General features: G+C 39.2%; 1 protein-coding gene across 1 annotated transcript; it reads right to left on the bottom strand.

The window, feature by feature from the left end:
- Positions 1–48: 48 nt before the first annotated feature.
- On the bottom strand, positions 49–28000 carry IER3IP1 (immediate early response 3 interacting protein 1). Its single transcript, XM_057526149.1, has 3 exons — positions 27830–28000; positions 2119–2220; positions 49–1237 (listed from the first exon to the last, which is right to left on the bottom strand). The coding sequence occupies exons 1-3, from the start codon at positions 27918–27920 to the stop codon at positions 1182–1184; spliced, it is 249 nt and encodes an 82-aa protein (XP_057382132.1). The 5' UTR covers positions 27921–28000; the 3' UTR covers positions 49–1181.

Raw genomic sequence — 28000 nt, 5'->3', positions numbered from 1 at the left:
TGAGATTAATTAACAGACAGGTTATATACTGAAGTACAAAAACAAGTGTTTGACTTGGAAATTGAACTTTATTTACAAATAAAGTTCTCCTACAGACAAAGATTCCATTCCACCCCCTTTAAAATATTATAACTAATACTTCCCAGAAAAACCATTTACATTGTTTTAATCTTTCTGCATAAAACAGTATTATGGGATAAGCAAATATGGGATGGTCTAAGACATAAAAAAAAAAAGACAATTTATCCACCATGAATGCTCTACTGACTGACAGAATGAAGAATTACAAATCACACCCCTTAATGTGCTACTCCAAGAAACGGAAATGTGATAATTTGGGGAGGTAAATGCTTCACAACAAAGTCTTCTTACGTAGTATGGTTTAATGGTGATTGTTTAGGATTGCTCCTGCAGGCTGCTATTTATGCTGATTTTAAAAAATAAGTCATCATTGTTAAAAAGGGCATAGACTTTTCTATATGGATTTTTTTTTACTTATGGAAATATGTAGATACTGACCTGGTCTCATCATTCAGGCCAATTAATAAAATAACAAACGCATGAAAAGAACTTAAAACTTAAAAACACAATTATCATGTGACTAACCGACTTACAAAATTAGAATTCTCCCAGAAATCAGAGTATTGCTCTTCAATAGTTACTATGAATTTGAATTTTTCATAGCTGAGACAGTATACAGATAAAATATTTAACCAAAGAGTTCAAAATAAAATAATCCAAATTTCCTATCTAACATTTTATATTTTAAAAATCCTTTAAATTTTATCTAGGAGAATAATCATTCTCACATCATAGCTAAGTCACAAGGAACTTTGGAAACAAAATTCATCCCTGAGAAGTCAAAGAAAGAAACCTCTAGAAACACAGAAGTGACAATCCTGCACCCTTTTAACAATCTTTACCATAGCATGAACTTTTATCAGCAGTCAGCAATCAAATGTATTCCAGTCTGGCCTCTGATGATCTGATCTTTTTGCAATAAAACTATAAGTGCAACATTTAAAAAAATCAGATAAATAGGGACTCTGGTTTTATTGGCAGGTTTACATTTTTGTCAAGTCCAAGGTCAGCCAGCTAAGATATGTATATTCCAATAAAGACTGAAGTAATAACTTCTGCTGGCAGCTCTTCTCCTGAGTCTCCATTTCCCCCATTGATCTTCACCCAAATAGTAAAAGTAATACAATTGCAATTGAGTTTACTATTATCAATGGCACTGCAAAGAAAAAAAAACAAAACAGTTTTTTATTATTAAAAAAATCAGAAAAAAACGAAGACATAGTTACTAGCATCCAGGAAGGATGGAAATACAGTATGTCATCAGAATCACGTTGCAAATCCTTATAACAAAGTAACATTCAAAAATGCATTGGATCATAAAATCCGAAACTTATTGTAAAGTGGGCTTGTGTGACTGGGGATAAGGGTCACACTGGTACAAGATCAATACAAAGTCATCTGTGGATAGTGCTGGTGCAGCTCTGGGAACACAGAAGCATACTGGACCCAGGTGGAAGTAGACCCACATGGCTGCCAGTGACAACTGACATTAGAAATACAGTGCAAAGAAGATTCTGTAGCTTCATCACTAAATTAAGAATCAAACTTATCATCCTACCCAAAGTTGTGATGAAAGCAGCTAACAGAGAGAGAGAGAGAGATGGAAAGAAACCCTAATTTTAATAGTTTCAAATAAAAGGTTTTGAATTCCTGAGTTGCTCTAAAATATTTTCTAATAAAAATAGCAGATATGGGACCTGTATTTTTCTCTTGAAAGTCTTACAGGACTCTAGATGACTTTTCTACTTAGAAGCAAAAGAATTTCTAAAAGGCAAGAACACCATTATCTTTCAACTCTGAGAGGTGACATACAGGTAGCATACAAATATTACATCACTGAGCATTCCATCTGCATCAAGTGGCTTAGATAGAAATAAGAGGCAAGCTAGGAAAGAAACTAGTAACTTTTAAGCAGTAAAGCCAAGTTAAATATTATAGAAAAAAGTTCCCACTACAAAAATGGCATTCACACTTGGAAGTTTTGCTACTTAAATCAAACCACAAAATTAAGAGTGTTCCACTAGTTTTTCTTCTTACCTCTCATCACAGTTCTCACAGATCGAATAAGGTTCATTAGCTGAGATTTAATTCCAGGCTCTTCTCCGAATCCACCAATTCCCTGGTCTGTTCCCCAGCCAACTGCATAATATAAAGATGATTAGCTGTGATAAAATTTATTATGCACTCACCTTGCTCCCTCAATAGTCACCTTCTAAAGATGATTTTGAGCCTTTGTTAGACATAAAGTATAGTTATATGACTTAAAAACTTGAGTATATTTTTTACTTTTGATAAGCAGCACAAACTCATTTAATTTCAATTTTGATTTTATAAAATAAACTACAGTCTAATAAATTCTTCCATGGCACTGTATTCAGTAAAGATGACTGTTGTGACACCCTGATTGTTTTCTTTCTGTTTTTCTAAACAAACAAAATATTTTTCAGGTCAGAATTAAAAACAAAGCATATTGTCAAGTTGAATAATTAGCTCAATTCAGAATTCATAAAACCCAAAGTAATTATCAGTATAAAAGTGTTGCAGCTGAGCTTCACTCTGTTCACCTGGGGAAATGTTCATGTCAACCTGGTCGCAGCTTGGTTAGGCCTTCATAGCATGCTCTAACCTGACAACAGAGGCACATCTTTTTAACTTGATCATTCCTCTTCATTTCTCAATTTTGAGGTAAGGAATTTAGCCTATTATCTAACCCTAACCCCACTTATTTTCAGTAAATGAGTCTTTTACCTTCTTCTATCATTTTCCTGATAATATAAATCATTATTTCTTTACCTTTATCTGCTAATTCTTTTTTTATTGCCTTACGCATTCTTCTGGAGGCTTACATGGCCTCATTTCTGCAACATCCTTCTCTTGTCCTCATTTCAGGTCCACTTTTCATATCTCACATGACTATGTAGTTTTTTACTCTCATATAACTACAGGGCTTAATTAATTCCTGACATGTTAACCCTTAAACTTGAAGACAGAGAACAAGTTTTTATTTTATACATGAAAGAACCATGTATCAGGTAACAAGATTTCACTTTGTTTAATCAACTTTTACTTGGTTGAAAAAAAGGTTAAATAATGGTTGCTTGCTTGTTTTCTGTTTTTTTTTTAAAATTTTTTGGTCACATCAACACTGAGATGTGTTGTGGTATAAAACTAATGTAAAATTCAAGTTCACAGCAGAGCTGATGTGTTTTCACTCCCACTCACCCTTCAAGGCCTAGCTCACTTGTGCTTACAGCCTTCCCCATCCACAGGGCTGTCACTCTTTTTTGAGCTCCTGCAGCACAACTTCTATCACAGTGGTTAATATCACAGCCTCTACTATCTCTTGCCAGACTCTCAATAGATGCCTCTGCAATTTCGTCTCGACTTCTTTCTCCCTTAAAGTGTCAGATCTTTCTAGCTCACAATGTGTGATGATTCCCATTGCCTACTGAGTGAAGTTAGAAACTCCTTAAATTGACATGCTAGCCTTGTATCATACTACAACCCTCCAAGTAACTAGTGGTTACTCAGTTACCCACTAATTGCTATACATGTTAAAGGCAGCTTCTGAATCTAGGTTTGTCTGACTTCAATGTCAGGGCCTTTCCTAATTCCCTCCCATGTCATAATAAACCTTTCTCTTTGCTCCCCAAATAGTAACTACTGATTGTAAGTTACATTATAAATTCCTGGAAGACAGGAACTGAATTTAGTCTGTCTTTACCTTTCCCCTCTCCCCCACCCAGAGCAAGTACTTAGTAAATGTTTGTGGAATTAATCTGAATTTATAGCAGACCAAGTTAATTTTGGATAAAGAAAGATAAGGTAAATCCTAGAATCGCAGATAAAACTTCCAAAGAAACATGTTTCTTTATTTTTAAGACACACGAAGTGTAACCAATCATTCAATTGCAGCTTTGCGGGAGGGAGGAAGAAATCCTCCAATATTAAATGTACACATCTCTCCGAGATAAAAACAATCTCAGAAGATACACCTGCATCTTGCTTCCTACTTCTGGATCTACTTCTCTCTCCGACAAGCAAATACACTTACGCTGTTTCTCCAACACTGACTTTTACCATATAACAAGTTCTACTGTAAGTTCTTTCTCCCACATACCTGTCTCACTCTTCCAGGGAGCTCAATCAGCGTCCTCCACTACATGGCAGTCCTCTTTTTGTAATTTAAGTTCAAAGGTGTAGTACCAGCCTTTAACTACTTATAATGTGGTAAAAACTATTTCATAATAGTGTCTCTAGAAAGACATAAAACGCAAAATGACCACCACCACCAGTTGTATCATTTTCCAAACCAGTTTAGTCTTACTCATATAAACCTACTTAACAACTCTGCACAATAAGAAAGCAGCCTGGTTTTGGTTAAACATAATGGTTACTGTAACGAAGGAGAAAGTTTTCCTTGACCCTCTTAGGGTCCCTGGCTATGTCTGAAAATTAAACTGACAAAGACAGGTTAACAGGAGAAAAGCACACAAATTTTATTAAGTTTTTACATGTACCTGGGAGTCTTCACAAGAAAATGAGGATCTGAAAAACTGACCAAAGCAGGAAGTTTTTCTACCTTTTAGACAAAAGAACAAATTTGTGAAGAATTAACAAAACAAAGGGGTTTGGGCTATGGGTAGGAAATGTAATAATGTCTGTTTATACAGTCTTCCCGGCCCTAAATTCCCTGTCTCTGGTGATAAGAATGTCTCCTTTCCTCCTGGTACAGGAAGGATACCTTTCACACGGGAGATTTATCTCTCGCTTTCAAGAAAGAAGGGCCAGGGAGGGAGGAGGGCAGAGTGACCTCTCTGATTCTGGTGTTTTCTCTAACTCCTTCAGCTTAAGATAGTCAACATACCACGGTGCCTTATTTGGGGGTAGCATGTCCTGAACTCCATCAATGGATACACACTTTTATCTTAGCTTTCTCCTGAAACCCTACTAAAAATGACATTAAAAGAGTAACAAGAAAGAAGTCTGCAGGCAAGAGAAGTCAATCTGGACAATGAAAAATAAAGGGAAGAAAAACTGACTTAGTAGAGAAGGCTGAAACCGAAACATCCAGGGAGCACACAATAAAAAACTGAGGTGAATCGTGCTGAGAACCCTGGAAACTTGAAAGAAACTTCAAAATGCCAGTGAGGGCGACAAAGCTGAAACACAGGAGGACTAATTGAAAAGTCTCCACAAGAGCAGTTAGCGCCGCTCCTCCTTCCCCTCCCATCCCATCCCATCCCCTTCCCTAGACTGAACTGATAGGAAGAATGTCCCTCTCTTATACCCTCAGAAGACAGAGGTGTACTCTCAGCAGAGACTGAAGCATGGAAGCTCTGGACCTGGGGACATCTAGGGAGGGTGGATTGAATTAAAGTCTGCAAACCTAAGTGTCAGACTCCTGCCCACTTTCCTTGCTTGTGTCTCAAGTAAGCCTGGAAATAAGAACACTTATATTCTGCAGACAGGAAGTTGTAAAATTACTCTGGAAATTGACCAGCTGCCCAAGAATACTTCAGATACTGACATACTGGGGGCTTTAATGAAAGAGCGAACTTACAGAGAGGTCCACTGGTGAGCAAATCCCAACCACATACACAGAGCTTCCTAAGAGCCTCTCAGTGCTTTACTCTTTAGAATGAACTGACAGTCAAGAGGGAACAATTCTTAACATGGAAAGACAGAACAAAACCAGAAAAGAAGACTTTGAGGAAGAGACAATGCAAGAAGTAGAAGTTCATTAAAAAAAAAAACAAACATCCTTAGAGAGAGAACAACTACTGTAGCTATAAACCCCAGAGAACAAGATGCCATAAAAAAAGGGGACATAAAAAAGAAGGAGTGGGACTTCCCTGGTGGTGCAGTGGTTAAGAATCCGCCTGCCAATGCAGGGGACACGGGTTCGAGCCCTGGTCCGGGAAGATCCCACATGCCGCGGAGCAACTAAGCCCGTGCACCACAACTACCGAGCCTGCGCTCTAGAGCCCATGAGCCACAACTACTGAGCCTGCGAGCCATAAGTACTGAGCCCACATGCCACAACTACTGAAGCCCACACACCTAGAGCCCATGCTCCGCAACGAGAAGCCAGCACACCGCAATGAAGAGTAGCCCCCGCTCGCCACAACTAAAGAAAGCCCGTGCGCAGCAACAAAGACCCAACGCAGCCAAAAATGAATAAATAAATTTATTTAAAAAAAAAAAAGGAGAGCTTGTTCTTGCTATATTAGCATAAAAAGTTCAAAAGAAGAGGCCAACACACTAAGTTGAAGTTACCTACCAGACAAGGCAAAATTAAAGAAAAAAGAAAGTATCAATATGTCAAAATAACAGGAGTTCCAGAAAGAGAGAAAAAAAAGTAGGAAAAAATTATCAAACAAGATGGTCAAAAAGCACATGAAAAGATGTTCACCATCACTAATTATTAGAGAAATGCAAATCAAAACTACAATGAGGTATCACCTCACACCGGTCAGAATGGCAATCATCAAAAAATCTCCAAACAATAAATGCTGGAGAGGGTGTGGAGAAAAGGGAACCCTCTTACACCATTGGCAGGAATGTAAATTGGTGCAGCCACTATGGAGAACATTATGGAGGTTCCTTAAAACTAAAAATAGAACTACCCTATGACCCAGCAATCCCACTCCTAGGCATATACCCAGAGAAAACCATAATTGAAAAAGATACATACTCCCCAATTACTCCCCATAATTGCACTATTATGAACTTTCATCATATCTTTAACCGTGGTCATTTTAAAGTCTTTTGTCATTTACAGACAGTTCTGGGTGTACTCTGATGCTTTTGCAAATATGTTCCTATAAAAGGGTTTCATCTTCAAGGAATTCATAGAAAAGACTCTGACAAGTACCGGTTTCTGGTAACTGTACTGCTGAACTGAATGAATAAGCATTTTCAGAACTCTAATGAAAAACTGATGAACTCATAAAAGTGCTAACAAAAGATCAAGATAAAAAAAAATTAATTACATGGGACTGAGTGAACTGATGAGGATGATTATAATTTTTGTGACTTTCTGTTTGAATTAAAAAAAAAAAATCCCACAAGGACTCAGAGGCAAAGAATATAGAAATCAATTTTCACTGCAAAGTAAAGGAGCTGTTACAGTGGAGGATTACTGGACTGAATGTCAATATTATGTCATACTATGAGTGTGTTTTGTGTTTGGTAATTGCAATCATTGTTGCTTTTGTTGTGGTCATCCATTTACAATGCTTGGTGTCAGTCTATTTATCTCTTGTAAAAATAAAATACGGTGTGTGTATGTGTGAAAAAAAAAAGCATACATTAGCTATTCCAAATGAAGACAAACCATGGGTTTGTGGAACGAACATAATATCAGTATTCCAGTCCTCTTTTATTAAACTAGTTCTTGATACAAAAAAAAAAAAATACATACTCCCCAATGTTCACTGCAGCAGTATTTACAATAGCCAGGTCATGGAATCAAACTAAATGTCCATCAACAGAGGAATGGATAAAGATGTGGCACATATATACAATGGAATATTACTCAGCCAGAAAAAAGAAAAAAATAATGCCATTTGCAGCAACATGAATGGACCCAGAGACTGTCCTACTGAGTGAATACTGAGTGAAGTAAGTCAGACACAGAAAGACAAATATCATATGATATCACTTACATGTGGAATCTTAAAAAAAAAAAGGTATAGATGAACTTATTTATAAAACGTAAGTAGAGTCACACATATAGAAAACAAACTTATGGTTACCAGGGGATGGTGGCGGGGGTAGGGTGGGGGGCAGAAAGGGATAAATTGGGAAGTTGGGACTGACATATACACACTACTATATATAAAATAGATAACTGATAAGAACCTGCTGTACAGCACAGGGAACTCTACTCAGTACTCTGTAATGGCCTATATGGGAAAAGAATCTAAAAAGAAAAAAAAAAAATAGAGGATATATGTATAACTGATTCACTTTGCTATACACCTGAAACTAACAACATTGTAATCAACTATACTCCAATAAAAATTTTTAAAAATTATCAAACAAATATTAAGAGATGATATCCTAGAACTGAGGGATATGAGACTTTAGGCCAAATGGGCCCAATCAGAGCACAGCCCAATGAATGAAAAGGAGACCCACATGTTGCCACATTATTGTAAAATTTCAGACCTAAAAAGATAAAGAGAATACCCTAAAGGCTTTTAGAGAGGCAACTTAGGTTACCTACAAAGAATCAGGAAACAGAATGGCATTAGACTTCTTAACATCAACAAAGGAAACGAGAAAATTAAATGGAATAATGTCTTCAAAACTCTGAAGAAAAATTGGTTCCAATCTAGAATTCTACAGCCAAACCATAATTCAACTAGAAGAAAGGATAAAATTATGATTTTTTTTACTGTTCAGCTGTAATATTCATAGTCATAGTAATGTAAATATGGAATATTGATATCACCAATAATTGGTTGGAGATGGGAGAGATGGAGAAGGGAAGTACATGTGTACTTGTGCTTACACAAGAATGAGAGTGCTGCTGATGGCATAATTGTGCTAAACCCTTCCACAGTAGCAGGTCAGTGACTTAAAACTTGGAAGAGTTGAAAATAATTGCTTTTGAAGAACAGGGGAGGTTGAGGAGAGATGGAGCAGAAGGCTTCTATCTTTCTTTACAAACTGAAGGGGCTTTTTTGACCTTTTTTCCACACACATATACTGCTTTGATAAAAATAAAAATAACATTTAAAAAGAAAGCCTGTAAAGCTGCTCCTCTATTGGAGAAACCCCTCTGGAATGAGGCCTTCCTCTCCAGAGCATGAACATCCTGACGGCAGGGACGGGTTCCAAAAAGTAGAGGGGTTTCAACCACGAATCACTCTGAATATTTAAACTTGCTTTATAACCACCTTTAGATGGTTTAGATGGTTTCATTTCCTTTACTTCCTTTTTGGAAATTTATCAATGCTAAAATTTTCAATCCTTTCCATTCATGGCCACAAGCTCTTACATGGTAAAAAAAGAACTTGTTTTAACCACTTTGTGGATCATGCACTCAGTTTTTATGAGAAACCATGATTTTCAACAATCTTTTTATCTTTTAGACCTATTCCAAAAAGATATTTAAATATATGCTTTTACATAATGGGAGAAGTGACTCCCAGAAAAAATTTACCTTCCAACTGCTCTTCAACAAAACAGGATAAAATTCTACAATATAGGGAGGGAAGTGCATTAGAGTAATTTTTCAAAAATAGTAAGTTATCAGAGGGGGCGCCTTCAAGATGGCAGAGGAGTAAGATGTGGAGATGACCTTCCTCCCCACAAATACATCAAAACTACATCTACAGGTGGAACAACTCCTATAGAACACCTACTGAACACTGGAGACTTCCCCAAAGGCAAGAAACTCCCCACATACCTGGGTAGGGCAAAAGAAAAAAGGAAAAACAGAGACAAAAGAATAGGGACGGGACCTGCACCACTGGGAGGGAGCTGTGAAGGAGGTAAGGTTTCTACACACTCAGAAGCCCCTTCATGGGTGGAGACTGCGGGTGGCAGAGGGGGGAAGCTTCGGAGCCATGGAGGAGAGCGCAGCCACAGGGGTGCGGAGGGCAAAGCAGAGAGATTCCCGCATGGAGGATCAGTGCCGAGCAGCACTCACCAGCCCGAGAAGCTTGTCTGCTCACCCACCGAGGCGGGCGGGGCTGGGAGCTGAGGCTGGGCGGGGGCTGGGAACTGAGGCTCGGGCTTCGGTCAGATCCCAGGGAGAGGACTGGGGTTGACGGGGTGAACACAGCCTGAAGGGGTTAGTGCACCACAGCTAGCCGGGAGGGAGTCCAGGAAAAAGTCTGCAGCTGCCGAAGAGGCAAGAGACCATTGTTTCGGGGCGCGTGAGGAGAGGGGATTCAGAGCACCGCCTAAGTGAGCTCCAGAGAAGGGCACGAGCCGCAGCTATCAGCACAGACACCAGAGACGGGCATGAAACGCTAAGGCTGCTGCTGCAGCCACCAAGAAGCCTGTGTGCAAGCACAGGTCACTATCCACACCTCCCCACCCCGGAGTCTGTGCAGCCCGCCACTGCCAGGGTCCCGTGATACAGGGACAACTTCCCCAGAGGGACACACGGTGCACCTCAGGCTGTTGCAATGTCACGCCGGCCTCGGCCGCCACAGGCTTGCCCCGCACTCTGTACCCCTCCCTCCCCGCGGCCTGAGGGAGCCAGAGCCACCGAATCAGCTGCTCCTTTAACCCCATCCTGTCTGGGCAGGGAACAGATGCCCTCAGGCGACCTACATGCAGAGGTGGGTCCAAATCCAAAGCTGAACCCCGGGAGCTGTGCGAACAAAGAAGAGAAAGGGAAATCTCTCCCAGCAGCCTCAGAAGCAGCAGATTAAATCTCCACAATCAACTTGATGTACCCTGCATCTGTGGAATACCTGAATAGATGACGAATCATCCCCAAACTGAGGAGGTGGACTTTGGGAGCAACTGTGGACATGAGGCTTGCTTTCTGCATCTAATTTGATTCTGGTATTATGTTTATCTTAGTTTAGTATTTAAAGCTTATAATCACTGGTAGATTTGTTTACTGATTTGGTTGCTCTCTTCCTTTTTTTATTTTATATATATATATATTTTTCCTTTTTCTCTTTTTATGAGTGTGTATGTGTATGCTTTGTGTGATTTTCTCTGTATAGCTTTGCTTTTGCCATTTGTCCTAGGGTTCTGACTGTCCGTTTTATTGTTTCTGCTTTTTTTTTTTTTAGTATAGTCTTTAGTGCTTGTTATCATTGGTGGATTTGTTTTTTGTTTTGTTTGCTCTCTTCTTTCTTTCTCTTTCTTTTTTTTATTACTTTTCTATTTTTAATATTTTTTTCTATTTTAATAACTTTATTTTATTATTTCTTTCTTTCTTTCTTAATTTTCTTTTCTCCCTTTACTTCTGAGCCGTGTGGCTGACAGGGTCTTGATGCTCTGGTGGGGAGTCAAGCCTAAGCCTCTGAGGTGGGAGAGCCAAGTTCAGGACACTGGTCCACCAGAGACCACCGGGCCCCACGTAATACCAAATGGCAAAAGCTCTCCCACAGATCTCCGTCTCAACGCTAAGACCCAGCTCCACTCAGCAACCAGCAAGCTACAGTGCTGGACACCCCATGCCAAACAACTAGCAAGACATGAACACAACCTCACCCATTAGCAGAAAGGCTGCCTAAAATCATAATAAGTTCACAGACATCCAAAACACACCACGAGATGTGGTCCTGCCCACCAGAAAGACAAGATCCGGCCTCATCCACCAGAACACAGGCACCAGTCCCCTCCAACAGGAAGCCTACAAAACCCACTGAACCAACCTTAGCCACTGGGAGCAGACACCAAAAACAACAGGAACTACGAACCTGCGGCCTGCAAAACGGAGACCCCAAACACAGTAAGTTAACCAAATGAGAAGACAGAAATACACAGCAGATGAAGGAGCAAGGTAAAAACCCACCAGACCAAACAAATGAAGAGGAAATAAGACAGTCTACCTGAAAAAGAATTAAGAATAATGGTAGAAAAGATGATCCAAAGTCTTGGAAATAGAATGGAGAAAATGCAAGAAACATTTAAAAAGGACCTAGAAGAACTAAAGAGCAAACAAACAATGATGAACAACACAATAAATGAAACTTAATATTCTCTAGAAGGAATCAATAGCAGAATAACTGAGGCAGAAGAACGGATAAGTGACCTGGAAGATAAAATAGTGGAAGTAACTACCGCAGAGCAGAATACAGAAAAAAGAATGAAAAGAATTGAGGACAATCTCAGAGACCTCAGGGACAACATGAAGCATACCAACATTCGAATTATAGGGGTCCCAGAAGAAGAAGAGAGAAAGAAAGGGACTGAGAAAATATTTGAAAAGATTATAGTTGAAAACTTCCCTAATATGAGAAAAGAAATAGTCAAAAAAGTCCAGGAGGCAGAGAGTCCCATACAGGATTGATCCAAGGAGAAACACGCAGAAAATCATATGAATCAAACTATCAAAAATTAAATACTAAGAAAAAATATTAAAAGCAGCAAGGGAAAAGCAACAATTAACATACAAGGGAATCCCCATAAGGTTAACAGCTGATCTTTCAGCAGAAACTCTGCAAGCCAGAAGGGAGTGGCAGGACATATGTAAAGTGATGAAAGGGAAAAACCTACAACCAAGATTACTCTACCCAGTAAGGATCTCATTCAGATTCGATGGAGAAACTAAAACCTTTACAGATAAGCAAAAGCTAAGAGAATTCAGCACCACTAAACCAGCTTTAAAACAAATGCTAAAGGAACTTCTCTAGGCAGGAAACACAGACAAGGAAGACTTACAATAACAAACCCAAAACAATTAAGAAAATGGTAATTGGAACATACATATCGATAATTACCTTAAATGTAAATGGATTAAATGCTCCAACCAAAAGACATAGACTGGCTGAATGGATACAAAAACAAGACCCGTATATATGCTGTCTACAAGAGACCCACTTCAGACCTAGGGACACATACAAACTGAAAGTGAAGGGGTGGAAAAATATATTCCATGCAAAAGTAAATGAAAAGAAAGCTGGAGTAGCAATTCTCATATCAGACAAAACAGACTTTAAAATAAAGACTATTACAAGAGGCAAAGAAGGACACCACATAATGATCAAGGGATCAATCCAAGAAGAAGATATAACAATTGTAAATATTTATGCACCCAACGTAGGAGTACCTCAATACATAAGGTAAATGCTAACAGCCATAAAAGGGGAAATCAACAGTAACACAATCAGAGTAGGGGACTTTAACACCCCACTTTCGCCAATGGACAGATCATCCAATATGAAAATAAATAAGGAAACACAAGCTTTAAATGATACATTAAACAAGATGGACTTAATTGATATTTATAGGACATTCCATCCAAAAACAGCAGATTACACTTTCTTCTCAAGTGCTCATGGAACATTCGCCAGGATAGATCATATCCTGGGACACAAATCAAGTCTTGGTAAATTTAAGAACACTGAAATTGTATCACGTATCTTTTCTGACCACAACGCCATGAGACTAGATAACAGTTACAGGAAAAAATCTGTAAAAAATACAAACACATGGTGGCTAAACAGTACACTACTAAATAACCAAGAGATCACTGAAAAAATCAAAGAGGAAATCAAAAAATACCTAGAAACAAATGACAATGAAAACACAACAACCCAAAACCTATGGGATGCAGCAAAAGCAGTTCTAAGAGGGAAGGTTATAGCAATACAATTCTACTTCAAGAAAGAAGAAACATCTCAAATAAACAACCTAACCTTACACCTAAAGCAATTAGAGAAAGAAGAACAAAAAAACCCCAAGGTTAGCAGAAGGAAAGAAATCATAAAGATCAGATCAGAACTAAATGAAAAAGAAATCAAAGAAACGATAGCAAAGATCAATAAAACTAAAAGCTCGTTCTTTGAGAAGATAAACAAAATTGATAAACCATTAGCCAGACTCATCAAGATAAAAAGGGAGAAGACTCAAATCAATAAAATTAGAAATGAAAAAGGAGAAGTAACAACTGACACTGCAGAAACACAAAGGATCAGAAGAGATTACTACAAGCAACGATATGCCAATAAAATGGACAACCTGGAAGAAATGGACAAATTCTTAGAAAAGCACAACCTTCCGAGACTGAACCAGGAAGAAATAGAAAATATGAACAGACCAATCACAAGCACTGAAATTGAAACTGTGATTAAAAATCTTCCAACAAACAAAAGCCCAGGACCAGATGGCTTCACAGGCGAATTCTATCAAACATTTAGAGAAGAGCTAACACCCATCCTTCTCAAACTCTTCCAAAATAGAGCAGAGGGAGAAACACTCCCAAATTCATTCTAAGGGCCACCATCACCCTGATATGAAAACGAGACAAAGACATCACAGAAAAAGAAAACTACAGGCCAATATCACTCATGAACATAGATGCAAAAATCCTCAACAAAATACTAGCAAACAGAATCCAACAGCACATTAAAAGGATCATACACCATGATCAAGTGGGGTTTATCCCAGGAATGCAAGGATGCTTCAATATATGCAAATCAATCAATGTGATACACCATATTAACAAATTGAAGGAGAAAAACCATATGATCATCTCAATAGATGCAGAGAAAGCTTTCGACAAAATTCAACACCCATTTATGATAAAAGCCCTGCAGAAAGTAGGCATAGAGGGAACTTTCCTCAACATAATAAAGGCCATATATGACAAACCCACAGCCAACATCGTTCTCAATGGAGAAAAACTGAAACCATTTCCTCTAAAATCTGGAACAAGATAAGGTTGCCCACTCTCATCACTATTATTTAACATAGTTTTGGAAGTTTTAGCCATGGTAATCAGAGAAGAAAAAGAAATAAAAGGAATCCAAATTGGAAAAGAAGAAGTAAAGCTGGCAGTGTTTGCAGATGACATGATACTGTACGTACAGAATCCTAAAGATGCTACGAGAAAACTACTAGAGCTAATCAATGAATTTGGTAAAATAGCAGGATACAAAATTAATGTGCAGAAATCTCTTGCATTCCTATACACTAATGATGAAAAATCTGAAAGAGAAATTAAGGAAACATTCCCATTTACCACTGCAACAAAAAGACTTAAATACGTAGGAATAAACCTACCTAAGGAGACAAAAAACCTGTATGCAGAAAATTATAAGACACTGATGAAAGAAATTAAAGATGATACAAACAGATGGAAAGATAGACCATGTTCTTGGATTGGAAGAATCAACATTGTGAAAATGACTATATTACCCAAAGCAATCTCCAGATTCAGTGCAATCCCTATCAAACTACCAATGGCATTTTTCACAGAACTAGAACAAAAAATTTCACAATTTGTATGGAAACACAAAAGACCCCGAATAGCCAAAGCAATCTTGAGAAAGAAAAACGGAGCTGGAGGAATCAGGCTCTCGGACTTCAGACTATACTACAAAGCTACAGTAATGAAGAGAGTATGGGGCTTCCCTGGTGGAGCAGTGGTTAATAATCCGCCTGCCAATGCAGGGGACATGGGTTCGAGCCCTGGTCTGAGAAGATCTCACATGCTGTGGAGCAACTGAGCCCGTGCACCACAACTACTGAGCCTGTGCCCTAGAGCCCGTGAGCCACAACTACAGAGCCCACGTGCCACAACTACTGAAGCTCACGCGCCTAGAGCCCGTGCTCTGCAACAAGAGAAGCCACCGCAATGAGAAGCCCGCACACCACAACAAAGAGTAGCCCTGCTCACTAAAACTAGAGAAAGCCCATGCGCAGCAATGAAGACTCAACGCAGCCAAAAATAAAATAAAGAAAGAAATACATTTATTAAAAAAAAAAAAAAAGACAGTATGGTACTGGCACAAAAAACAGAAATATAGATCCATGGAACAGGATAGAAAGCCCAGAGATAAACCCATGAAGGAGGCAAGAATACACAATGGAGAAAAGACAGCTTCTTCAATAAGTGGTGCTGGGAAAACTGGATAGCTACATGTAAAAGAATGATAGAGCACTCCCTCACACCATACACAAAAATAAACTCAAAATGGATTAAGGACCTAAATGTAAGGCTAGACATTATAAAACTCTTAGAGGAAAACATAGGCAGAACATTCCATGACATAAATCACAGCAAGATCCTTTTTGACCCACCTCCTAGAGAAATGGAAGTAAAAACAAAAATAAACAAATTGGACCTAATGAAACTTAAAAGCTTTTGCACAGCAAAGGAAACCATAAACAAGACGAAAAGACAACCCTCTGCTTGGGAGAAAATATTTGCAAATGAAGCAAATGACAAAGGATTAATCTCCAAAATACACCAGCAGCTCATGCAGCTCAATATCAAAAAAACAAACAATCCAATTGAAAAATGGGTGCGAGACCTAAATAGACATTTCTCCAAAGAAGATATACAGATTGCCAACAAACACATGAAAGGATGCTCAATATCACTAATCATTAGAGAAATGCCAATCAAAACCACAATGAGGTATCACCCCACACCAATTCAGAATGGCCATCATCAAAGAATCCCCAAACAAACAAACAAACAAACAAACAAAAAGAATCCCCAAACAATAAATGCTAGAGAGGGTGTGGAGAAAAGGGAACCCTCTTGAACTGTTGGTGGGAATGTAAATTGATACAGCCACTATGGAGAACAGTATGGAGGGTCCTCAAAAAACTAAAACTAGAACTACCATACGACCCAGCAATCCCACTACTGGGCATACAGGGCATATACCCTGAGAAAACCATAGTTCAAAAAGAGTAATGTACCAAAATGTTCATTGCAGCTCTATTTACAATAGCCAGGACATGGAAGCAACCGAAATGTCCATCATCGGATGAATGGATAAAGAAGATGTGGCACATATATACAATGGAATATTACTCAGCCATAAAAAGAAATGAAATGGAGGTATTTGTAATGAGGTGGATGGAGTTAGAGTCTGTCATACAGAGTGAAGTAAGTCAGAAAGAGAAAAACAAATACAGTATGCTAACACATATATATGGAATCTAAGGAAAAAAAAAAAAAAGGCCATGAAGAACCTAGTGGCAAGACAGGAATAAAGACACAGACCTACTAGAGAATGGACTTGAGGATATGGGGAGGGGGAGAGGTGAGATGTGACAGGGTGAGAGAGTGTCATGGACATATATTCACTACCAAACATAAAATAGATAGCTAGTGGGAAGCAGCTGCATAGCACAGGGAGATCAGCTCGGTGCTTTGTGACCACCTAGAGGGGTGGGATGGGGAGGGTGGGAGGGAGGGAGATGCAAGAGGGAAGAGATATGGGAACATATGTATATGTGTAACTGATTCACTTTGTTATAAAGCAGAAACTAACACACCATTGTAAAGCAATTATACTTCAATAAAGATGTTTAAAAAAAAAAAAAAGTCACACACAAAACGGTAATCCATTCAGATTCAGTCAACAACCCTCAGCTAGATACATTTTGAAGAGAAAGTTTTAGCTACAGTTTTGAGGACTGGCTGACCCTGGCAAACCTCAGCCTCTTTGAGGTCAGTTTCCATTTCTATAAAAGAAAATGAAATGTGCTTTACTTTGTCAGTGTCACCAAATTTGCATGTGAATCAAATGCTATCATAAATGTAAAAGTACCTAATAAACTACACAAACAACTCTGTTAATGTAAGTTTTAAAAAAATTACCTTGATCAAAAAGATCACTGCTGAAGTGAATGATCTAGTATACTTAGACCAATCTCTCTTGGTTCAATATAATTCCCAATCCAACACAGTAATTTCCATTTATTCCCTGATGAAATTAAACAAATGTTTTTCAGGAGTATATATTTAAATAGAAACTTACATATCCAGATGGTTTCTTCAATGTTTTATAAACTGCCATGCTCATACTATGTCGTCTATCATATGCAAGGCCTGTGGAATGCCTCGTTCATTTCTCTGTACATTTATGCAAACCTGATTTACTGTTTAAGGTCTACCTCCTTTAGGAATTCTCTTTCTATTACTTAGGCTCACACAGCTCTCACTATTCTAAAGTCTAATATTACAGTGGTCTGGAGCAGTCATTCAAACCTGAGTCAAATAACAACTTGTAATATTTTAACTGTTTGCTACGGACTGATTTGTGTTCCCACCAAACTCACATGCTGAAGCCCTAACCCTCAAAGAGACTGTATCTGGAGATAGGATCTTTAGGAGATAATTAAAATTAAAGGGAATCTTAAGGGTAGGGCCCTAATCTGATAGGGCTGTGGCCTTACAAAAAGAGGAAGAGAGAGATCTTGACTCTGCCCAGCCATGTGAGGACACAGTGAGAAGGTGGCCATCTGCAAGCCAGGAAGAGAGTCCTCACCAGAATTCAAACATGCTGGCACCCTAATCTCAGATTTCCAGCTTCCAGAACTGTAAGAAAATAAATTTCTGTTGTTTAAGCCACCCAGTCTATGATACTTTGTTATGATAGCCAGAGCTAATACAGTTTCACGTGTGAAATGTTTCTTCTGTATTACTCATAACTACTACTGAAACCGAATTCCTCTAAAACCAAGTTCCTCTGCTGAGTTTATGATTAACATCTCTAACAAACTTATGGTTAGCAGAGGGGAAAGCGGGGGAGGGGGAGGGATAAATCTGGAGATTGGGATTGACATATACACACTACTATATATAACACAGATAACTAATAAGGACCTACTGTATAGCACAGGGAACTCTATTCAATACTCTGTAATGGCCTATATGGGAAAAGAATCTTAAAAAGAGTGGATATATGTATATGTAAAACTGATTCACTTTGCTGTACACCTGAAACTAACACAGCATTGGAAATCAACTATACTCCAATAAAATTTTTTTTAAAAAAATCTCTAAGCAAAATGTTATTCCCTTCCTTGTCCAACACCTGTTCCCCTCAAAATTGAGGAGTATCAAAGAAAAGGTGGGACTGAAACCAAGCAGGACCCTGTGGGGCCCTCCTGGGTACACAAGCCTTTCTGTGTTTCCCATTTCTTGTTTGGAGGAAAAAGGCTTTCAGCCTCCTAGATCTTCCCTGAGTTCCAAACGGCAGATTCGAACAGTTGCTAATTACGGGAGTGAGGGAATGCAGAAACAAAGGAAAGGCAGTCAAGAAATGGTAGTGCAGTGATAGGGCAGGGTCCTGGTTCCTCCTCAAGGAATATACATAACAATCTAACACAGATGTCTGAGTTCTTCTACAGGAACTAAGGCCCCACCCAGTTGGAGGATGGTAACTTCAGGCTAAGCATAAGCACATGGACCCCAAACTGGCTGGGACCAGAAGGCTGACTGGAACACCACCCCGTTACCTCACCCAACCAGTCAGAGGAAGGTCACATACCCTGCAGCCCTCCCTCCAAATTTTGCCTATAAAAACTCTTCCCCAAAATCCACTGGGGAGTTCAGGCTTTTTGAGCATGAGCCACCTGATCTCCTTGCTTGGCGACTGCAATAAACCTTTCTCTGCTCCAAACTCCTACTTTTCGGTTTGTTTGACCTCACTGTGTGTCAGGCACACAAACCTGGACATAATAAATATATGTCAAATTGATACTGGGCATCACAAACGAAACCTAGTAAGAACAATTTTGGCAGGTATTAAAATCCATTAGGTAGGGGATTCCCTGGTGGCACAGTGGTTAAGAATCTGCCTGCCAATGCAGGGGACATGGGTTCGAGCCCTGGTCTGGGAAGATCCCACAGGCCATGGAGCAACTAAGCCTGTGCACCACAATTACTGAGCCTGTGCTCTACAGCCCACAAGCCACAACTATTGAAGCCCGCACCATGCCTAGAGCCCATGCTCTACAACAAGAGAAGCCACCGCAATGAGAAGCCCACACACCGCAATGAAGAGTAGCCCCCACTCGCCGCAACTAGAGAAAGCCTGTGCGCAGCAACGAAGACCCAACGCAGCCAAAAATAAATAAATAAATAAATAAAAATCCACTATGTGATTTTTTTCTTGTACATAAAGGAAATTAGCATCATTGTGGAGCACTAAAAGAAACAACACGTTCTCTGCACTATTGCCAAAATACTGGCTAACCTATGTGTATAAATATGATAGCTCTCAAGTCAGGAATCACAAGAATATGATAATGGAAACATAAAGTTATTTAGAAAACATTCATTGACTGATGGAATGAAGTGTAAAGATGAAAGGACCCTTGTTGTCAGTCTACTGGAGGAGACAGAAAAGAAACTGCAGTGGTATATTACCCACAAAATGGGTCAGAGATGGTTTCTGGGAAAGGCAAATGCCAGAAGTAGGCCTTAAAGGATAGGCTGAAGAGTTAGCCAGTCAAAGAAATGAGGTAAGTCAAGGTCATCACAGGCAGAGAAAATAATTTGAGTAAAGGCTCAGCAGTGAAGAAGAGTATCATGGTAAAAAAGGTACACGGTAAATATTAGGGAAGGGTAAAAGAGGGGAAGGACAGAGAGGAAGGGAAACATTATGGTGGGTTTATAAGTCACACAAGGGAGTATGAATTTTATGTTGAAGGCTATGGATATTGAAGAACTCAGAATTTCAAACACTGAGGAACACGGTCAGCTTCCTACAGAAGGGAGAACAAAGAGAAGCAAAAATGGATGGAGTGTGACCAGTGAGGAGGTTACTATGAAAATCTAGGTAAGAAGAGTTAAGAGCTTATATAAACAATATTTAACACTTAAAATATTTTAAAATTCTATCTTAAAACTATTCAGATATTTTAGAACAATGGCGTATCCACTTAGTCAAGGCAATGTGGTGTTTTCCCTTAGTTCTGAAACCATATTCAAAACACATGCTCAAACAAAATATTTCTGTACTATTTCTAGATAAAAGAGGAAATGTGGAAAGCAAAGTTCTGGAGGGCAAAGTACTAACAATTCTAGGCCATTCCAATAGTTTGTGGCAGTAGTTGTCATCTAGGAGCACAAATCTCAATCATCTGTAGAAATTCTGGAAAAGACACACTGCTCAACTTCACTTCCGGGAAATTTGAACGCAGGTCTGGAGTAAGGTCTGGGCATTGTATTCTCTTTCGAAGTTGTTTTGGCTATTCTGGATCCCTTGAATTTCCTTTAGGACCCAACTTGTCAGTTTCTGCCAAAAGAAACCCAACTGGGATTTGGATAGACATTGCATTAACTCTGTAAATCAGTAATATTAAATATTGTTATCCTAACAATATTTAGTCTTCCAATCCATGAACATGGAGTGTTTTTACACCCATTAATTATCTTTAAAAATCTTTATTCTTCTTTAATTTCACTCAACAATGCCTTGTAGTTTTCATAGTATAAGACTTACACTTATTCTGTTAAATTTATTCCTAAGTATTTTGTTCTTTTTGATGATATTGTAAATGATGTTTTTTTAATTTCATTTTTGATTGTTCATTGTTCATGTACAGGAAAACAAATGATTTTTGTTCCTGATCTCGTATCTTGCAACCTTACTAAACTCATTTCTTAGTTCTAATAGTTTTTTAGTGATTCCTTAGGACTTTCTATATACAAGATTATGTCATCTGCAAACAAGAGATTTACTTTTTCAACCTCACAATCTGGATGTTTTTAATTTCTTTTTCTTGTCTAATTGCCATGGATAGAATCTCCAGTACAATGTTAAAACGGAGTGGCAAGATCCTTTTCTTAGTCCTAGCTGGGGAAAGCACTTAGCCTTTCATCATTAAGTCTGTTAACTGAGGGGTTTTCAAAGATGTTCTTTATCAGATTGAGGAAGTTCCTTCCTATTCCTAGTTTGTTGAACGTTTTATCATGAAAGGGTATTAGGTTTTGTCAAATGTTTTTCTGCATCTATTATATCATGTGATTTTTATTTATTTTATTAATATGATGAATTACATTAATTGATTTAAAAATGTTAAACCAACCCTGCACTCCCAGGGTAAATCCCATCTGGTTTAGTTTGCCAGTCTTCTGTAGAGAATTTTTGTGTCTATATTCAGCAGATACTGGTCTGGAGTTTCTTTTCTTGTGCTGTGTCTGGTTTTCATATCAGGTTAATACTGGCCTCACTGCATGAGTTGGGATGTCTTCTCTCCTCTCTATTTTGGTGTTAAGTCTTCTTTAAATGTTTGGTAAAATCCAGCAATGAAGCCTGAGTTTTTCTTTGTTCAAAGTCTTTAAGTTACTAACTCAATCTCTTTACATGGTACAGGTCTAATCAGATTTCCTAGTTCTTCTTAAGTCAGTTCAATAGTTTGTAGTCTTGCTAGGAATTTGTCCATTTCGTCTAAGTCATCTAATTTGTTGGCATACAGTTGTTCACAGCATTCCCTTATAATCCTTTTCATTCTCTAAGATAGTGATGTCACCTTTCATTCCTGATTTTAGTAATTTGAGTCTTCTTTCCTTTTTTCTTGGTCTAGCTAAATGTTTGCCAATTTCGTTGATCTTCTGAAAGAACTAGCTTTTAGTTTTGTTAATTCTATTGTTTTTCTACTCTGTATTCCATTAATTTTCACTGTAATCTTTATCATTTCCTTTGTGTGTGTGTGTGTGTGTGTGTGTGTGTGTGTTGGGGAGAGGGAAGAGCTGGTTGTGGCTCAAATGTCAGAGATTCTCACTGCTCTTACTGAGCTTTAATAGATTTTCTTGGGGGAAAAAAAAAGTTTCTTCATTTGTTGTACACTCTTATGACAATTCCCAGAGACTTCAAATGTTCGTTTTTTAAATAATTTTCACTAGTTATAGTTGTTTTATTGGAAAGAGGGTCCAGTGGAGGTTCTCACACTACCACTGTGGAGGTGCTTTCCATTAATAATTGTATTTTCAAATAATTCGATTAAAACTGGGCAGAGGACTTGATTAGGTATTTTTCCAAAGAAGAAATAAAAATGGCCAAGTACACGAAAAGGTGCTCAACATCACTATTCATCAGAAAAATGTAAATCAAAGCCACAATGAAATATCACCTGTTAGAATGACTATTACCAAAAAGACAAGAGACAATAAATGCTGGCAAGGATGTGAAAAAAGGGAACCTTTGTGCACTGTTGATAGGAATGTAAACTGGTACAGCCACTTTGGAAAGCAGTATGGAGGTTCTTCAAAAAATTTAAAATATAATAGAACTGCTATATGATCCAGCAATCCCATTTCTGGGTATTTTTCCAAAACAGATGAAGTCATTATCTCGAGGAGATATTTGCACTCCCATGTTCACTGCAGCACTATTCACAATATCCAAGACACGGAAACAATCTAAGTGTCCACTGACAGATGAATGGATAAAGAAAATGTGGTGTACATATATAATGAAATATTATTCAGCCATAAACAAGGAAAACCTGCCATATGTGACAACACAGATGGACCTTGAGGACATTATGCTAAGTGAAATAACGCAGAGGAAGACAAGTACTGTATTATCTCACTTATACGTGGGATCTAAAACCATCAAACTCATAGAAAGAGAGAGTAGTATGGTGGTTGCCAGGAGTGGAGTGGTAGGGGAAATGGGGAGATGTTGGTCAAAAGGCACTAATTTTCAGTTATTAGATGAATAAGCTCTGGGGATCTACTGTACAGTATGGTGATCCAACACTGTTTACTTGAAAGTTGCTCTGAGAGTAAATCTTAAATGTTCTCACCACAACAACATTAACAACAAAATGATAATTATGTGAGGTGAAGGATATGCTAACCAACCTTACTGTGGTAAGCATTTTGCAATATATACGTGTATCAAATCATCACATGTACATCTTAAACTTAGACAACGTTATTTGTCAATTAGATCTCAAAGCTGGGGGGAAAAAGAATGATGTCTCACATTTATAAACGGTTATATAGATACCTGCTTAATAGCCTCAATTCTGCCTCCTGGCCTGCAAAAGCCTACTATTTTTAATATGGCCCCTTCAGAAAAAGTTTGTTTTCTTCTAGCTTTGTTTTACCTTTCTCATTTAGATCTACAATGCTCTTGCAATTGGCTTATGTGTTTAGCCTGAGGCAGAGGGTCAAGATTCACTTATTTCTTTTTGAATATCCAGTTAACCTAGAATCATTTATTGAAGGACCATCCTTTCTATCACACTCTACTGTTAACTTTATCATAAATTAAGTGTCCATATAAATATGTGTCTGTATTTGGATTCTCCACTCTGCTCCATTGTTCTATTGTCCAACAACCTTTTAGTAAATTTCTTTCTGTTTAATCAGGCAGAGTCAGCTTCTATTGCTTGCAACCAAGAACCCTGACAGGAAAGAGTAATCTCAGGACTCAATCCTTGAACCTCTTCCTCTGAGAAATAGCCTTCATTCCAATGGTTTCAAATCACCAGCCAACACCGAAAACCCCCATGTGTAAATCCTTCCCAGACCTCCTCCCGTCTGGGCACCAGACCTGTATATGTAAATGCCTACATGATATCTCTACTTTAAAGTCTTAAAGGTACCTAAAAATAGGCTAATTCCTATTCCTATTCCAGGACTTAGCTTTAAATGCTATTTCCTTAGGAACTGATGCTGTTCTGATTCAACCAGGAGGTTATATTCCCATGGTTCTCACGCAGTTCTCTTCCTTCAAAGCATTTATCCTAGACTCAGCTATTTGTATAATTATTTATCTGTTCTACCATTAGACTCTAAGATATGAGAACAAAGATACTGTGTTATGCTCACTGCTACATCTTTTCTACCTAGCTCACAGTGACTGGCCTATTTGTTATAAGGAATGAAGAAAAACTTCCTGCCACCTAATCTGGGAACCTTCTCCTTCTCCAGCTAATCCTTCCTCCTTTTTCAATGAAGAAAGTATCCCACCTCCCACTTAATGCCATCTCCTCCATTTGTGCCTTAGGACCCATCCCTATCCACCTTCTCAGAACCCTTGAGTTATCAATTACCTCATTTCTCTCTTGTACCTTTTATTTTTCTCTCATTACTAGATCTTTTCCCCTAGCAATTCCTCTTCTAACCTTTAATTATGAAAGTTTTAAAACATATATCACTCAGATTTAATAATTATTGATTTTTTTGCCTACGTGCTTCATCTTTTTTTCTGCTTGATTACTTTAAAAATAAATTACTGGTACTGAAATATTTCAGTATGCATTTTTATCACACTAACAAGATGTACAGTGATTCCTTAATATCATCTAGTATCTACTCCATACTCAAATTTCTTCAAATGTTACCAAAATGTTTTTTACAGTTGATATGTTTGAACTAGAATTCAATCAATGTCCACCTGCTGCATATGAATATCTCCCTACATCTCTCTCTCTTTTTGTCTTTTTCATATTTTGTATATTTGCCTCAGTGGTCACTTCCTCCCCACTTATTTCATGGCATTGACTTATTGAAGAGACCTAACTAGTTCTCATTGTCGCTGCTGAGACCTAAAAAACAAAAGAATCATAAAACATATCTCTGCATCCCCTTCCAGCTACCATTTCATCTCCTCCAACTCAGTGATACATTTGGATAGTTGTGCTGTCTCCATTCTATGACTTTCCACTCGCTCCTCCCCATTCCAATGAGGATTTTACCCACTGTTGTAACTGCTCTTACAGAATCACCAATGACCTCTACTACCCTGAATCCTCAGGACACTTTTCAGTCCTTATCTTGCTTGGCTTCTCAGAACATTCCGCTGTTGTATTCCCTCTCCTGCTTCAAACACTCCTTGGCCTCTGTGAAACCCACTGTTTAGATTTCCCCATCTCTCTGTTTTGCTCACTCATCAATTTCTCCTGTCAGCTCTTCTATCATTACCTGAACATTAAATACTGGAAGAGATTTTAGGACTGTCCTGGTCAACAGTTCTCCTTTGTACTCTATTCTATTGTTCCCTGAACAATTTCATCTCTTCACATGGCTTAATTTATCATCTGTGGTTGACAAACTCAAATCTCAGCCTCCGCTCTGGCTCTTGCTTCTGGTCTATGGACTTAAGTCCAACTGACTATTCCATATCTCCACTTGCGTATCTCACAGAAATCTCAACCTCAGCATGTGCGAAACTTCTTTATCTCTTCACCTTGTTACCTGCACCACACCCCACAATTTCCCACCAGTGCCAACTCAGTAAAGCTACTACCCTTCACTCAGTTGCTTAAACCAGAAAACCAAGAGAGATCTTTGACTTTTTCCTCTCTCCTCATTCCCAATGTCCAAACAGTAAGTTCTATTTTTTCTACATTTAAAATATCTTCTGATTTGTACTAGTTTCCTAGGGCTATTATATCAAAATGCCACAAACTATGTGGCTTAACACAATGAAAGTTTATTTTCTCACAGTTCTGGAGGCCAGAACTCCAAAACCAAGGTGTTGGCAGAGTTGGTTCCTTTTCGGGGCTCTTGGGTTAATGTCGTCTATGCCTCTCTCCTAGCTTCTGGTAGTTACTGGCAATCCTTGGCATTCTCTGGACTGCAGCTGCACCACTCGTCTCTGCCTCTGTTGTCACATGGCCTTCTTCCCCCTGTGTCTGTGTGTCTCTGTATCTCTCTCTCCCCATAAGGACACCTCATTGGACTTAGGGTCCATCCTTTTCCAGTGTGACCTCATCTTAACTTAATTTCACCTGCAAAGACGTTATTTCCAAAAAAGGAAACAAGGGTTAGGACTTCAATATATCTTTTAGGGGCATACAATTCAACCCACAGTGTGATTCCTTCTACTTTTCTGGATAGCATAGTGGTGAAGAGATGAACTTGAGTCAGACTGCCTGAACTGAACCCTAACTCTGCTGCTCTCTAGCTGTGTGATCTTAAGAAAGCTACCAACTCTTTTGTGTTTCTGGTCCCCATCTGTAAAGCAGGAATGAAAACAGTATTTGTCTCATAGGGCTGTTGGGAGGGTTACACAAGTTAATATGTAGAAAGCACTTGATACAGATCCTGGCACATGGTAAGTGTTAAGTGTTAGGTATCATTATTGTTATTATACCCATTCAACTTATATTATACCCACCATCTCTACTTGCCCTATTTGGAATGGTGCTTTCCACATCCACTCGTCTACACTTCTGATCTGTTCTCCACACAGTAACCAGCAAATAACACAAATCAAGTCATGTCACTGCCCTGCTTACAACCTTTCCACACCAATTTTCACACCAGCTCTTACTTATCACCTCCCGACCCTTCACCTAGTTAATGTTTACTGACTTATCTGATTTCGGGTTAGACACACTTCCTCCAAACTTTCAAAGATTCACAAGTTAGTATCTCTCAGCACTTCTCTTTCGTAACATTCTGCATACTTGTTATTGGTACTTGTTCAGTTTTTATTTAGATTAACTTTCATTAGGAGGGCAGGGCAACTGTTTTAACCTCAGTTTCGCCTGGCGCATAATTTGTGCTCAATAAATCTCTCCTGAAGGAATAAATGAAACCAGTAAATCTTGCTCATGGGTTTGAGTTTCAGTGATCTACACAGACATATTTGGTACGCTGTGACAAATGATGCACATCATGAGGTATCCTGCCTTAATTGTGCCTCATGCAGAAAAAAAGCAGTCTGCCCAGCTGGCATGGAGGTCGCTGGATTGTGAGATCCCGGTAGGCATAACTTCTGTCTTCTCTGTATTCTCAGATTCTAGCCTGGCATATCCTAGGCACCCAATAAACTGTGCTGAATAAACTTTTCTTGGAACATGGATGACTGGATGGCGTGATAACCCCAACACGTCTCCTTTCCTCTTATCCCCAAAGCCCAGGAACCCCTATGGCCTTCCATCAGTTCATTCTTCTGATTACCTACCTACGCTCCAAAATGAGCCACACCCCTTCCTTTTTCATTGAAAACTCACACCCCAGGTTTCTGACAACTAAAAGCGGTCACAGAGAAGGGTACTAAATTCCTAACCTAAACTGGACGCAGGCAGGGGCGTTCCCTGGCTCACCCCCGCCTCCCCCCATCCCGACACCCAGGGTCCGACACACAGTGGGCGTCTGCTGAACAATCTTCACCCCACTGAACAATCTTCACTCCACTGGTGAGACGAAAGTGGCTCGGCTTCCCCACCCAAGGAAGGGCCCCAAGAGGAGAGCCCTCGGCCGCCCGTCTGTCCCGGCCCAAGTGGTCCACTCACGCGGCCCGAGTCGGGTCCGCGCCCCCGGAGCTCGCTGCGTCCCCCTCGGCCCGCCGCGTCCCCCTCGGCCCGCCCCCGCGGCCCCACTCACTGTTCTTGAGGAATCGCTCCTCGTGTAGCACGGCGATGGCATTGACGCAGAGCAGGGCCGCCTGCAGCAGCGAGTACAGCGTAAAGGCCATGACCACCCGCCCCGAGGCCCAACTGACCCCCTTCCCTCCGCGGCAAAGGACGTGGCGCCGCCACGGCCGGCGCTTCTTAC

This window comes from Balaenoptera acutorostrata, chromosome 13 (assembly GCF_949987535.1).
Source record: "Balaenoptera acutorostrata chromosome 13, mBalAcu1.1, whole genome shotgun sequence".
NCBI classification, from domain to species: domain Eukaryota; kingdom Metazoa; phylum Chordata; class Mammalia; order Artiodactyla; family Balaenopteridae; genus Balaenoptera; species Balaenoptera acutorostrata.
This window is presented reverse-complemented; position numbering and strand designations above follow the sequence as displayed.